This window comes from Sceloporus occidentalis, unplaced genomic scaffold (genome assembly GCF_023333645.1).
Source record: "Sceloporus occidentalis isolate IW3139 unplaced genomic scaffold, rSceOcc1.0.p SCAF_6, whole genome shotgun sequence".
Lineage (NCBI taxonomy): Eukaryota > Metazoa > Chordata > Lepidosauria > Squamata > Phrynosomatidae > Sceloporus > Sceloporus occidentalis.
In genome coordinates, this window is record NW_028316986.1 from 84,509,459 (window position 1) to 84,523,526 (window position 14,068).

At 40.8% G+C, this 14,068-nt stretch overlaps 1 protein-coding gene across 2 annotated transcripts in view; it reads right to left on the reverse strand.

The window, feature by feature from the left end:
- Positions 1 to 13,855, reverse strand: part of GRM1 (glutamate metabotropic receptor 1) — a 266,340-nt gene extending 252,485 nt beyond the window's left edge. Inside the window, exons 1-2 of one of the 2 annotated variants that reach the window (XM_089530235.1) lie at positions 13,600 to 13,853; positions 11,082 to 11,980 (exon numbers count right to left, since the gene is read on the reverse strand). In XM_089530235.1, coding sequence (XP_089386361.1) covers positions 11,082 to 11,856 — 775 coding nt within the window. In that variant the 5' untranslated portion in view covers positions 11,857 to 11,980; positions 13,600 to 13,853. Of the gene's footprint in view, positions 1 to 11,081; positions 11,981 to 13,599 lie in introns of both variants that reach the window. The other variant, XM_089530236.1, reaches the window with a different exon arrangement.
- Between the last annotated feature and the right edge of the window lie 213 nt (positions 13,856 to 14,068).

Sequence of the window (14,068 nt, forward strand, 5' to 3'; positions counted from 1 at the left end):
CCTACACATATAGGTCAGCATCCTGATAGTAGCTAATGTGTGTAGAGCCCCTTTTTGGACAGAGCACAGAGGGCTATTCTCTTGTCTTTGTGCCTGTAAAGGCCTAGGAGGAGATCATAGAATCATAGAATCATAGAGTTGGAAGAGACCACAAGGGCCATCCAGTCCAACCCCCTGCCATGCAGGAACTCTCAACCAAAGCATCCCTGACAGATAGCCTCTGCTTAAAGACTTCCAACGAAGGGGACTCCACCACATTCCAAGGGAGTGTGTTCCACTGTCGAACAGCCTTTACTGTCAGGAAGTTCCTCCTAATGTTGAGGTGGAATCTCTTTTCCTGGAGCTTGCATCCATTGTTCTGGGTCCTGTTCTCTGGAGCAGCAGAAAACATGCTTGCTCCCTCCTCAATATGAATCCCTTCAAATATTTAAATAGAGCTATCATATCATCTCGTAACCTTCTCTTCTCCAGGCTAAACATCCCCAGTTCCCTAAGTTGTTGCTCCATTTTCTCAACATCTTTTTTGAATTGTGGTGTCCAGAACTGGACACAATATTCAGGTAGGGCCTTACCAAAGCAGAATAGAGTGGCACTATTATTTCCCTTGATCTAGACACTATACTTCTATTGATGTAGCCTAAAATTGAATTGGCCTCCTGCTCCTACTCCTTCATACTAGAGAAGAAGGAAGGAAGAGGAGAATCCAGACCATGAAGATCTGGTAGCTCTAAGCTCCTAGGGGAAAAGAGAAGGTGCGCACACTCCATCTGAGAGCTAACCTTCATTTTTAATTCCCTCCAAATGAGCTGAAACCAGCTGCTTTTCTATAGTATATCATCCCCCCCCCCCCCATCACCACTTTCTTTCTTTGGTAGACAAGGGCCCTCCCTGGAGCTTGATAGATGCTGGGCCATGATAGGATGTGGAACTGCTTATGTGGAGCTATGAGCATATGTAGGATCTTGGCCATTATAACTGTGAGCTGCTGTGTCAGCATATGCCTGTGACATGTCAGGGTGTTCAAGCATCTCTGATAATGAGTCTAGAATCATAATCAGTTATAGTGGCCTCATCACATCAGATATTCATCTGAGTCTACCCATGACTATAAAGCAGCAGCTGTTCGGAGAAGTGGCTCTAAAATGAGTCAATAGCAATGACAATAGATTGTTTTTCTGCCTGCAGAGCTTTCCCCTTTCTCCTTACAGTCAATGGAAAAATGGCAGTGGTAGTAGTGGATTGTTATAGCCCCACACTTGAAGATAGTGTTTTTAGCTACTTCAGAAAATGACAGGGGAAAATATCTCCTTCAGATTTCCTCCTATTTCACAATTATTGCTAGCAATTCTAGTCTCCAGTGTTATATAAGCACCTTGAGCATATCCTAACAGCAGAACTTGGACATAATTTGCTAAAAAGTAATTCATTTTTCATTATAATTTTAACAACATTGTAAAAAGTATTATTTAAGCATTTTTTATTATTCACAATGTTAAAGGACTGAATAATAATTAACATTTCATCACACTTTAAATTGTTACTTTTGGGGATAACTGGGGGATTGGCCATTTTAGTAATTGTTATTAGTTTATTTCATTTAAAAGTAAAATATACATTTCTAAAGATTAACACAATACATTCATTTTATAATACTGAGTGAATAAATTGACCTTTGAATTCACACTAAAGTTACAATAATTCTAACTAAAGTTAGCATTAAAGCTAATGTTTCCAAGTTCAGCCTATTATTATTATTATTATTATTATTATTATTATTATTATTTCCTGCCCTTCTCCCAAGGTTGGGACCCAGGGCAGCTTACAACATTAAAAAAACACAACACCATACAGTTAAAAACACACAAAAATAGTATATTAAAACAGAGTTAAATTACTACAATAATAAAAACAAATTCAATGCTAAAATCATAGTGTTGTTGGAACTGCCAATATGACTAATAAAATACCATATTGAGTGAGATCATGAAACAAAGTGTTTTGGGACATCTTACCTTCTCTCCATTTTGTGCCTTTGGTGTTCTTGTCTAGATCTCCCCAGGTATCCATCTTCCCTACATCTAGCAAACAATCCTTTTGCCACTTTATTTCAGATGACTTCTCCAAGCCTTTTCATTGTCCAGCGGTTTTATGTATGAATGATGGAGAGAACTACATTTCATTCTACTTTTCTCACACTTTTCAAACTAGTGTGTATTGTGACTCAAAACAGTTACTCTTGGTCGGATTCCTATTCAGATTTTGCAATGCAGTACTCTGATCAAACAATTGTGTGAAAATGTGTATACAGAAGTGTGTCTATTCATTAAAATACTGTACAAAATTGCACTGTAGTCAGCAAAGCCATTGGAAATAACATATATACGGTATATATCTGGCAAAGCTAAAAACATACACAAGAAGGAATATATAAGAGGAAATCTGCATAAATATCTGCTTAAATTTTCAGGTGGACCTTTAAAAAAAAGCACAGACTGATGTGGAAAGAGGACGAAAACTTAAGACTACAAGTAAATGGGAAAGAAAGACCTTATAGTGGCCCCTCCACATTCGCCAGGGTTAGGGGCACAGGACCCCAGTGAATGTAGAAATGCTGCAAATTAAAAAAAAAACCTATTCTTTTTATTACCTCTCTAGGAATGTCCAGGTCCTCCAGTGCAACTCTATGATCAACATCTGCCAGAGGTTGGCCACAGAATCATGCTGGAGGACCTACACATGCCTAGGGAAATATTTTCTCTAGGAACTTTTAGGTTCTCCAATACAACTCTATGGTCAACTTCTGGCAGATGTGTGCTGGAGGACCTAGTGATTCCTAGAGAGAACATATTAATCAAAACCACAAATAATCAAATCCACAAAAGTCAAATCTGAAAATGTGGGGGGCCAACTGTAAAATTAACAAAATTTGTCCATCTCCATTGTCTCCCTGTAACATGTCCATTTACAACCATCAAGAAACACACCCACTAATATGAATGCATTGCAAATGTACCCTTCTACATAAGAGCAAAATGGTGGCCTATACTACTGCAAAAACAAGTTAAGGAATACTAATTCCAAATATAACCGTACTCATTAAGTGAGGAGGTTAGTACAAAATGCAGGCAAATGTCTGAATATAACCTGAGAGAAGGCATGCTCTCAGGATGTTTCCTTTAAAATACAGCCAGCACTTATAAATTAAAATGCCTTAGAGCTAAGTTGCCTGGTGACAGGCATTTGCACAGACAGATGCATAGCTTTGTTACTTGACTGTTGCTTCCTTCAGAAATAACGCACTCCCCGATGTGCAGCTGCAGGACAAAGCCACATGATAACTTGGCAAGAGAAGCTGTCTGTGATTTCTCTTGACTTTATAACCCCGTGCAGTGACAATTTTGGTATGATTATATATTTTTGTTGAGGGTGTGGAAGGAATATCATAAGATACACATGTGCCATGAACATGAAGAGGCTTTTTGTGAGCCATTTCCTTTCTGTCCAAATGACGTTGCACTTTTACTTAAAGAAAAATGTAAAAGGATAGAAAATGTGCTTGTGATAGGTCACCTGGGCTTAGAGACTGGACCCCTTGTGCCCTCTGAGCAATGACCATACATTTGTACAAGTTTAAAGTAAATGTACAGATATATTTTTGTCATTATAGATTTCTGGAAGTGAATGTTTAAGTCCTTTTCCAGCACACACAAAAATGTTTGCATGCATTTTACCAAGCCAAGCCTATCATTAGGAGATGGAACCTGCCTTTCTTGAAATATCTCTTTTGGAGAAGCAAAGTCAATATTCTCCTCTACGGATTGCTCCCATATGTGAATATAATTAAGGGTTAATTAAGGCTATCATGAGAGGATAGATTTATTTACTTATTTCATATCTATATTTTGTAGAAGTCAAGGTATATCCAATGGTGTCCATTTACTGAAGGAAGACATAGATTTGGGATGCATGTAATATTGATGCTTTTCTGCAAACGTCATGTGAGATATGAAATCTATATTCCAATTCATGCCTCCCTTGGTATGCCTCCCAAATCTATTCCAAAGAGTTGGTGGCCCCTCCAGAAGACATTACAAAGCTTCAGAGAGTGAACAAGGGACACAAAAATACAGTGGCCCCATCACACAAGCAGAAGTACACTTGCACAATAGTCCTGTGTCTCTTATTTTATGTAGATCTCATTGCTCCCAAATAAAGTAATATGAAAACTGTTGATATTGTACATAGGTAATCTTTGGTCCAAACACTGGATCAGCAAGGTTGCTGCATAATGTGCCTTCAGACAATTCAAAAGCATGAGCTGCAATATAGGTTTCATATGTTTGCAGGAATTTGTTATTTTATTTTTCTTCAATATTGATGCAACTGTTACATCCCAAACTAACATGTAAAGGTTGAGTGTCTCTTATCTAGAATTCCAAAATCTTAAAGACTCCAAAACCCAAAACTTTTGTCATGGGTCACTGAGATAGTGGCACCTTTGCTTTCTGATGTTTCAATGTATACAAACTTTTTTCATGCACAAAATTATCAAAAATATTATATAAAATTGCCTTCAGGTTATGGGTATAAGGTATATATGAAACAGGAATGAATTTTGTTTTTAGATGGGTCCCATCTCCAAGATATTTTATTATGTATGTATATGCAAATACAGGTAATCCAAAATTCAAATAAATAAATAAATCCAAAATCCCAAACAGATTCAGATTCTTATTCTTATTATTAATGGTCCTAAGCATTTTGGATAAGTGAGACTCGACCAGTATATTTTTAAACATAATGTTTTCATATATGTTCCAGTATGGCTGCTTCTCCATATTACACACATACACACACACACACACACACACACACACACTCATCAGAAGTAGCCTTCTATTGGGACGGACCATAGGAAGAAAGCACTGGAATGTGGCAGAATTCAAAGAACACAACCAATACATAAGGATTCATAAAGGAATCACAGGCTCGATCTGTGCAAAAGGACTGGTTACCATCAAAACATATGTGGACAAGGAGTTGAGTTCAAAGTCAGCCTAGTATTCAGTTATACCCAAACCAAAAATCCTTCTATTTTGCTAGATTGCGAATTGCGTTAGCACATCACTAAGGGTCCTTTCACACTACACAATTATAGCACTATGATTCCACTTTAATTGCTATAGTTCTGTGCCATGGAATTCTGGGATCTGTGGTTTAGGGAGTAGCATTTATAATTCTAGGGCTCCCCAAACTATAACCCTAGGGTTCCAGAAGATGGAACCATGGCAATTAACATGGAATTGCATAGTGTGGAAGGACCCACAAATAAGATGGCTTCCTCCTTCAGCCTGGAAAGTATCTAATAATATTCTATTTACGATGTTATGGAGAGGTCAAATTTTACCACCTTGGCTAATTAACATTCCTTCTAGACAGTTCTCGCACATGTGACTTAAATAATCATGGAAGTGTTTTTCACACTATTTGTGTGATGTCTGATCTTTGTGGATGAGAGGCATTTGACTTGCCAACAAGCATTATGACCAAAGTAGACATTGACTTTACAAGCCTTTGAGGCAAGAATTTCATTTAAGATCAAGATCCTAGAATCATTGAATCATTGAGTTGGAAGAGACCACAAGGGTCATCCAGTCCAACCCCCTTCCATGCAGGAACTCACAATCAAAGCATCCCCAACAAATTGCCATCCAACCTCTGTTTAAAGACTTCCAAAGAAGGAGACTCCACCACACTCTGAGGGAGTGTGTTCCATCCTACACACTTCCAGTACAGCGTAAATATATGCCAGCATCATAAGACTGGATCCCATGATTGCACAATTTGTTCCACAATGGGTTCCCAGGCTTTACTCTCACTTGTTGAACAATGGTTAGTAGCTCCCTACCAATGCAGTCTAACGTGTGTGTGTGTGTGTGTGTGTGTGAGAGAGAGAGAGAGAGAGAGAGAGACAAACAGACAGACAAATAGACAGACAGACAGACCGACAGAGACAGAGAGATGTGTTTGTGTGAGATTCAGAAATCATTGGATGCAATAGGGACTACACTTACACAAACTCTGTGAAAGTGTATCTGTTCATGCAATTATTTTTACATGAGCATAATCCCTTGAAAGGATTCTGGTTTAAGGATGCTGCACACATCTACTTGGGTGTAAGCCCAAATGAATTGTATTGAGGCAGGGACGTAGCCAGGATTTTGGGAAAGGGGGGGGGGGGTCCAGACTAAGTGCCACCATTATAATGGGGCTTGGGCGTGGCGGTGCAGCAGCATGCACCATTCATTGTATCTAACAGAAGGGAGGGTCCAGACCCCACTGCTTTCTCATTGCCTGCTTACATTCTACAGAATTCATTTCCAAGAAGGGGTACGCTGACCCCCTTTCTGTGTTTCTGCCAGTAAAAAAAGACCTTTGTGTTCCATCATGGTGCACAAAGGCCTTTGGCAATTCTTTGACTGCTAAGGAAGCAGCACTTTAACAGTCAGCACTGAACTTTTTTATTGATGACTGTTTAAACTGCTTTTAATTCAACTGTGTTTCAATATTATACAGTGTGCCCTTGTTTTACACGGGGGATCCGTTCCAGACCCCTCCATGTAAAACAAAAAATGTGTATGCTCGAGCCCCATTACAAGTAATGGGGCTTGTGTTCACGGCGGCATGTGTGCCATTGTTTCTTCCAGCACACGGCTTCTGGGTGCAATACAAGATGTTGGTTATTACCTTTAAAGCCCTACATGGTTTGGGCCAGAGTTACTTGAGGGAACGCCTCTCCCTATATAATTCGTCCTGCACTCTCAGAACAACTGGGAAGAATGTGTTAGACTATCAGTCAACTAGGTTAATATTGACTTCCCAAAGAACTTTTACTGCAGCTGCTCTGAAACTATGGAACAGTCTCCCAGAAGAGATCTGTCTTATTGCCTCCTTGGAGGCATTTAAGAGGGCACTTAAGACAGAACTCTTCTGGCGAGCTTACCCAAATGAACTAGTATAAGAGACACTCCCCATCCTTTGATTGATGTATAACCCTATTGCATCCCACTTGATGATGACCTAGTTTTAATATTAATTATTAATTTATTTTTATTGATGTGTTTTATGTGTATTTTAGTGAACTATAATCCTGCCTTGATCCATCTGGGAGAGGCAGGAAAATATAAATTTATTATTATTATTATTATTATTATTATTATTATTATTATTATTATATTTGCTGTAACCTTGTTTGTGAGTCTCCTTGAGTCCCAGGGCTGGGAGAAAGGGGGATATAAATCAAATAAAGGTATAAATAAAATTGGCCGTGTGTGTGTGTGTGTGCATTAAAGTTGTTGCTGACTTATGGCAAGACAAAATTTGGAGTTACTTTGACATAAATGTGCATGTTTTGCTTGCACAGCTAGCCCCATGTGTGAAAAGTATATTTCTATGCAAAGGACTCACTATGATGAAATTTAACATGGTGGTAAACATACTGTTTCTAACTACAAGCTACATCAACTTTAGACTGAGCAGTTTTTCTGAAGAAATAAGCCAGAAGTGTTCAGTTCAGTTACATCAATATGTACTGAAGGTATTAGATCTGTGGATATAGCACTTCTTTAGCATCTAATAACAACCATAGAGGTCCCAAATCAGGTCAGAACTGTAGTACTGGTGAAGCAGGAGGGTGAAGTTTTCCCCCAGTCTAAACTGGCTACCAAAGCTATTTGACCTTTCTGGGGCGGGCGGGGGGGGGGGGGGGGCACAGATCTTCAGAGTTTACCTGTGTACTGAGCAACTAGCAGTTTGTGGATGGGAACAGGATTAATAAAACAGCATGGGAAAGAGGATTAAGCCCTATTTCCTAGCGCTATAGCTGTGATTCAATCCCCCCTCCCCAAATCGCCTTTAACGTCTTAAAAAATATTCAGTATTTATGTTGCTTGACCCAAGGTTGCTGCTGAATTTACTGAAATTAGCAAATCAATGGCCCTTCCATACCACTTGTCCATTAGGCTGCTTCTAGAATAAAACTATGGAAATGGCAGTATGACTTTTAAAAAATGAGACATTTTTAGATACTAATGGATCTTTTCTGCTCATTGTACAGTGAATAAGCAAGAGAACCCATATGACTTCAAAGTGAAAGGAGGTAAATCCATTCTTGTTCTTTCCAGAAGTATTTGTGATCTTCTCTTTATCCTCCCCCCCTCACACACACACACAAAGTCAAGAAACTACACATTGTATTATCTAGATCTTCATATTTATATCATAGAAAAGTGTGTCACATTGTTTTCGGAAGTTTGGAGAGTGGAGAACACCTCCCATCAAGTGACATTATTGTACTAAGCTTAGCTGAGTTCCTAGCCATGCTTATATAGAGATCACATTGGAGTTTAAACATTCATAGGAACAGGCTGCACACTGCTTACTTATTGCATGTGAATGAAAAGTCTATACAGCAGATTTAAATTCACTCAAGACCACAAGGTTGCGAGTTCAAGACCAGCAAAAGGGCCCAAGCTCGACTCAGGCTTGCATCCTTCCGAGGTCGCTAAAATGAGTACCCAGACTGTTGGGGGCAAATTAGCTTACTTGCTAATTAGCTTACTTGCTGTTCACCGCTATGATCTTTGGAATAGCGGTATATAAATAAAACAAATTATTATTATTATTATTATTATTATTATTATTATCTGTGATCATTTTGTGACAACAGATTGAGAAGCCAGCATGTTCTTGAGTGAGTTGATAAAAAAAAAATCCAAAAATATCACGATGGATGGTGGTGATCCTTTTGTAGAGTATTTTTTTAAAAAGGACTATTTTTACTTAAAAGAAAAGCCATTAAAGGGATTTTTGTTGTAGTAGTAGTAGTAGTAGAAGAAGCAGCAGCAGCAGCAGTAAGTGAAATGGATAGTAAAGCCTACACATGCATGCCCTACAGAGCATGTATTAACTGATAATATTGTTAGCTTGTTTGCTTTTGAGGGTGAAGTAACACATATCATAAATTTATGATAAGCTTTACCTTCCCTTATCAAAGAGAGATCTACATTTACAAGACATTTTGTGGTTCAAGGTCAGAGGCATGGACAATTGGCGTAGACTGCTATTTCCATTCCAAAGGTGTCACAAAAGGAATAGCAATAAAAATTATTCCCGGTTCCAATATTTCAGAAATAGGCTGTTCCATCTTTAAAGGGACTATGTGTTGTGTTGTGTGCCTTCAAGTCATTTACAACTTATCGCAGCCCTAAGGCTGGTTTTCTTGGCAAGTTTCTTCAGAGAGGGTTTGCCATAGCCATGCTCTGAAGCAGAGAGCGTGTGATTTGACCAAGGTCACCCAGTGGGTTTCCATGGCCAAAAAGGAATTTGAACCCAGGTCCCCAGAGTCATAGTCCAATGCTCAAACCGCTACACCACACTGGCTCTTCTTAAAGGAGGGGGACTAATGCCATCCTAAATCAAATCACCCAAGGCTTTAAAGAAGGCTTCCATATTTCATTAAGATAGCTTTTACTTGTGATTTGTTTTATGCTAATATAATCTGGACACACACACACACAAATTATACAACAATGTATTATTTCTGACGAAAGGATGTTGTAAACCTTAGTGTAAAAGGAAATTCAGAATAATAAATTGTAAACTCAGCACCTAGTTTTCAGATAAAGAGACAGTGTTCATCAACTTGACCAGACGTTGTGATGTAAGACATATTTTTATAGGCAACTATAATTATTTGTAACCTTCTCATCATGGAGTAGTTATAAATTAATACTTGCAGGTCCTCATAACCTCCCATTACAATTCATTCACTATAGTGAATTAAACTTATTGCTTGCATCACCGGCAAGTAATATTATGTGATAATTCCACAAAGCACCTTCTCTGTACTTGTCTAATAACAGATCTTTGCTGACATTATTTCATTTTATGAAATATGTAGTAGCAATATTTTGGCACTCATATTTGAAGAACTTTAGTGTCTACACAGAACAGATTTCCAAGGCTCAACATATGTATGTGTGTGTATGATCTATATACGTGTGTGAGCGAGGGTGAATGTGTGTGTGTGTAGTCTTCACCGGAGTAAAAATGCAACTGACATTAGAAGCAAAGGGTTTTTTTTTCCCTCCCAAGGCAAGACTGCAAGACTTGCCTCATTGAAAATCTATAAACTTCATTACTGAACCAGCACTTTTTCCTTGGGAATGATTTGTCTGTGTCATTATTAACTTTGCCTGTTGATTTTCACATCTGCTACCTATTTAATTGGAAATGAAAGACTGTTTGAAGACAGAATTATTCTCTCTCTATGAGGAGGAGGATAACAAGGTTGGTCTGAACAAAATGTAGCACCATAATATTAGATGTGTCTTTGTTCCCAAATAAATCCCAATCTTCAGACTATATACACAATAGTTCCATCATAAGATCATGGATTTAGGAGAGGTATGCACTTGTTGTGATTAGATACTGTTTAGGAAATATAAATTTCTTTCCGTTTATTATCTGTGAGAAGGGTAGACATCAATTAAAAGACTATCAGTAGTTTGTCTCTCTAGTGTTGAGATCAATATTTCCAAGCAAGTTTTTAAAACAAACAAACCAAAAAAAAAACAACTTCAGCATAGCATCTGTCATTTCTCTAATATTAAAAGATCATGAGCAATAGACTGAAAAGCTAAAATATCAGAACAGAAGACAAAATGCACTTGTTATACATTTCAGTCAGCTGTACATACCTTAGGAATGTGTGCTGGATATTGTCCATAGTTATAAGAAAGGGACTGGTTCAAAATCAAGTTACAGAACAAAGGCCACAAGTATCGTGTTGATCTAGTATGGTCAAATGGTTTTGACTTGAACCAAGGAGATGTTGATTCAAGTCTTGCCTAGTCACAAACTTTGGCTAGCAAGTCACTATTTCCCAGTTTTAGTTTTTACAAAATGGGAACAACATTATGCTCCTCTCAGAGTTAAGTTTGATTCAAAGACCACAAAATGCATTGCACACGAACAGTCTCCAGAAGCAAATAAAAGCAGGATTTTTTTTATATACTTACCTTCAGTATGGACAGCGGATACATATGTCCAGTTGTAACGTTTGACAATGTCAAGCATGGCTCGGGCTTGCAGAATATCAGATGGGACTACTCTCAGGAAATATTTGTACAAAGTTTTGTCACTCAAGTCAATACTGGTTGCTGAATAAGCAATCTGGGGAATATCAAAGAGTTGGAGCAGATTTTGAACTTGGATGGCCACAGAACTGGAACCTGGACCAATAACACCAGCAATGGGTTTCTTGGCCCTGACCTGGTGGTGATACAAAGGATCAGGCAGGCAGCGGCCGAGAGCATCTTTCTCATCTCGGATGGAGATCAAGGAGTCCCTGATAAATTCAATACTCTGCTCCAAGGCCACTGAGGAGTGCCAGCAGGAATCTCGGATTTCACTGCCTAGTGTGATGTTGGGCAGCAGAAATGGGTCTGAATTAATTTTATCCAGAGTGTGAAACATGGCCTCGACTCTCTGGATGCCATATTGCTCTCGGATCTCGCCACATTTCCTTTCAGGGACTTTCTCGGCTGGGGGTTGGTGATGGACCGAAAAGAGGGCTCCGATAATGACATCACCATCCATTCTGGCTACTGATCTTTGGGCAGAAGCACCAGAGATCAAAACCTTCCTGCCAGTATTCTTGGGGAGGAACTCCATATCCAGAAGGATTGCAGGGAAGAAGACCAGTAGCACCCCAATCATTTTGTTGCAGGAAGCCATCCAAAGCCAGGTGACCAGTTTCAGGGGCTCTTCCTGCCTACACATGGTTAAGGACATGAAGAACGGAGCAGATGCTCTCCACTGGTCCACTCCTTAAGTGCCTATAAATCCCATTACAATGTGGTCTTAAAGCAAATAGCCTGAAGGGGCAACAGAAGTCATTGCAGAAGTGAATTGCAGCCTGTTGACAAGAAGAAGAAAGGACAGAGAGCATCAGTAGTCGGTCCCAGCAGAGCTATGGAAAGATGGCTTTCTTTATCTCTCTTCACTTGTGTAAAATATTTGTAGGCTACAAAGTCAACCAGGCCCCATAGAGCACGTCCTTCTCAAATGTAAATTTCAAGGAAATAAACCGTGGGCCGGACACAGATATACATCATTTGAAATTGAGATATCACATTTACAGATTTCTTATATATAACATGATAAAAAGATGCATCCATTCCACACATAGAAAATCACGACAAAGATTGTTGCAATTCATAAGCAGACCCCTGTGCAATTCATTAATCACATCCAGGCTCTGCCACCTCCTTGTGCCTCCTTGAGTACACCCTTTACATGGAAGGCAAGTTGGCTTCCCCCTGCAACCTGAATATGGGGCAGGAGAAACCTCTACAGGTTTCCATAAGGAGCAGAGGTCGCTTGATCAAATCGATTGATCAATTTGCCTATCTGTCTGTCTTCTTCATCTTTCTATCAAGGCTTTTCGATTAGCCACACCGGTTTCCACAGCAGGAGAAAGGGAGGAGGGAAAAGGCTCAGGAAAAGAGAAATGTCATTTAAAGGTCAAACCAGAATATTTTTTAAAAAAACAACCAGGGGTAGATTAATCTCTGGTTTTGGGGAAAGGTGAGAAAGCAGTAGTCCGACAAGAGACACAACTATGCCAGCCCTGGTAAAGACATATTAGTTACTACGGCAACCGCAGGCAAAGTCCTGATGTGCTTTTTTCTGGGCACCGCTGGCTTTCCATGCAGACTTTGGGGCAGGAGAGGTGGCTGCTGGAGTTTAAGTAGTTTTAATGCGATTTTAGAAGGCTGGAGATCATTCACAGCTGGAATGACAGGGGACGTTTGCTCCCTGTTGCACGGCGAGGGATTGGCAGGGATTTCAGCACCCTGGACAGCAGCCCTGGAAAACCGGTACCCAGGCGCTCCCGCCTCCCTTCGCAGCATCCCAGGGCTGGCAGGGCAAAGCCCGTCGCCCCCCAAAGTTCTCCCACCCTTTGCCCCCACCTTTTGCACCCATCTTTCCCCAGCAGGCTCCCACTTCACCCCTCTCTCCAAGACTCCAATCCCTGAAACCATGCATCCAGGACACACATACATACGGTTGCTGCAGCTTCTCTTCCCCATCTTATCTAAAGGGCTTTGGAGGCTGGTCGACTGATGCGCTGGTGGTTGGAGGGGTTTTTGCCTCTATTGCAAGGCAGATTTCCAATCGCACCCCCCCCCATCTCTTCTCTAAAGGATGTGGAAAATGCAAAGGGACAGAAAGAAAAGGCAATGGCTGGATCTGCACTGCAGGAATAACCCGGGTTGAGAGTGCTTGAACTGCCAACAAACTACAATCCCCAGAATACCATAGCATGGAGCCATGGCAGTTCAAGTGCTCTCAACCCGGGTTATTCCTGCAGTGCAGATGCACCCTCTGAGAAGAAGGGGCTCAAATCACCTGCTCGCCCTGTGCTCCAGCCCAATGCCCAGAAAATGTCTGAAAGGAAAGCACGGGGTGTCTCTCTCGCCTGGCTCTTTACCTTGGTGGCTTTGGGCAGAGTCAAGTTCAAGCAAGACCTACCTGGATCCCAAGGCAGCCTGCTCCTTCCTTGCTTGCTTGCTCACATGTCCCTGTGGCCGACTGTGGCCCAGGCGATGGGGAAGGGGATGATGGGTTGTCCGCGACTGCCCTCTCGCTTCCACCTCCTTTTACCGCAGGGATAAGAGCAAGGGGCGGTGGGGGACGGGTCAGCCCAGGCGCCGTCCTCGGCTCCCTCCTCTCTACGGCAGAAAGGCCAGGCAAGCCTTTACTCTGCCGCCTCTGATCCTGGACCTGAAGTCCAGCTGTATTTATAGGGACAGCAAGGCATGCCTCTGTCTCCCCGCGCCACCCAGGGCCACCAGAAAGGAAGACAGGGAGGGAGGGAGGCAGGGGGGCTCCTTTTGGGCTGAGCTTCAGCGCCAGCCCTTCATCACCTCCCCAGTCACACAGTGTGGTGTATTGGTGTGGATGAGCAGAGGAGGCGGGAGGAGAGGGTAGTCTGCCCTCC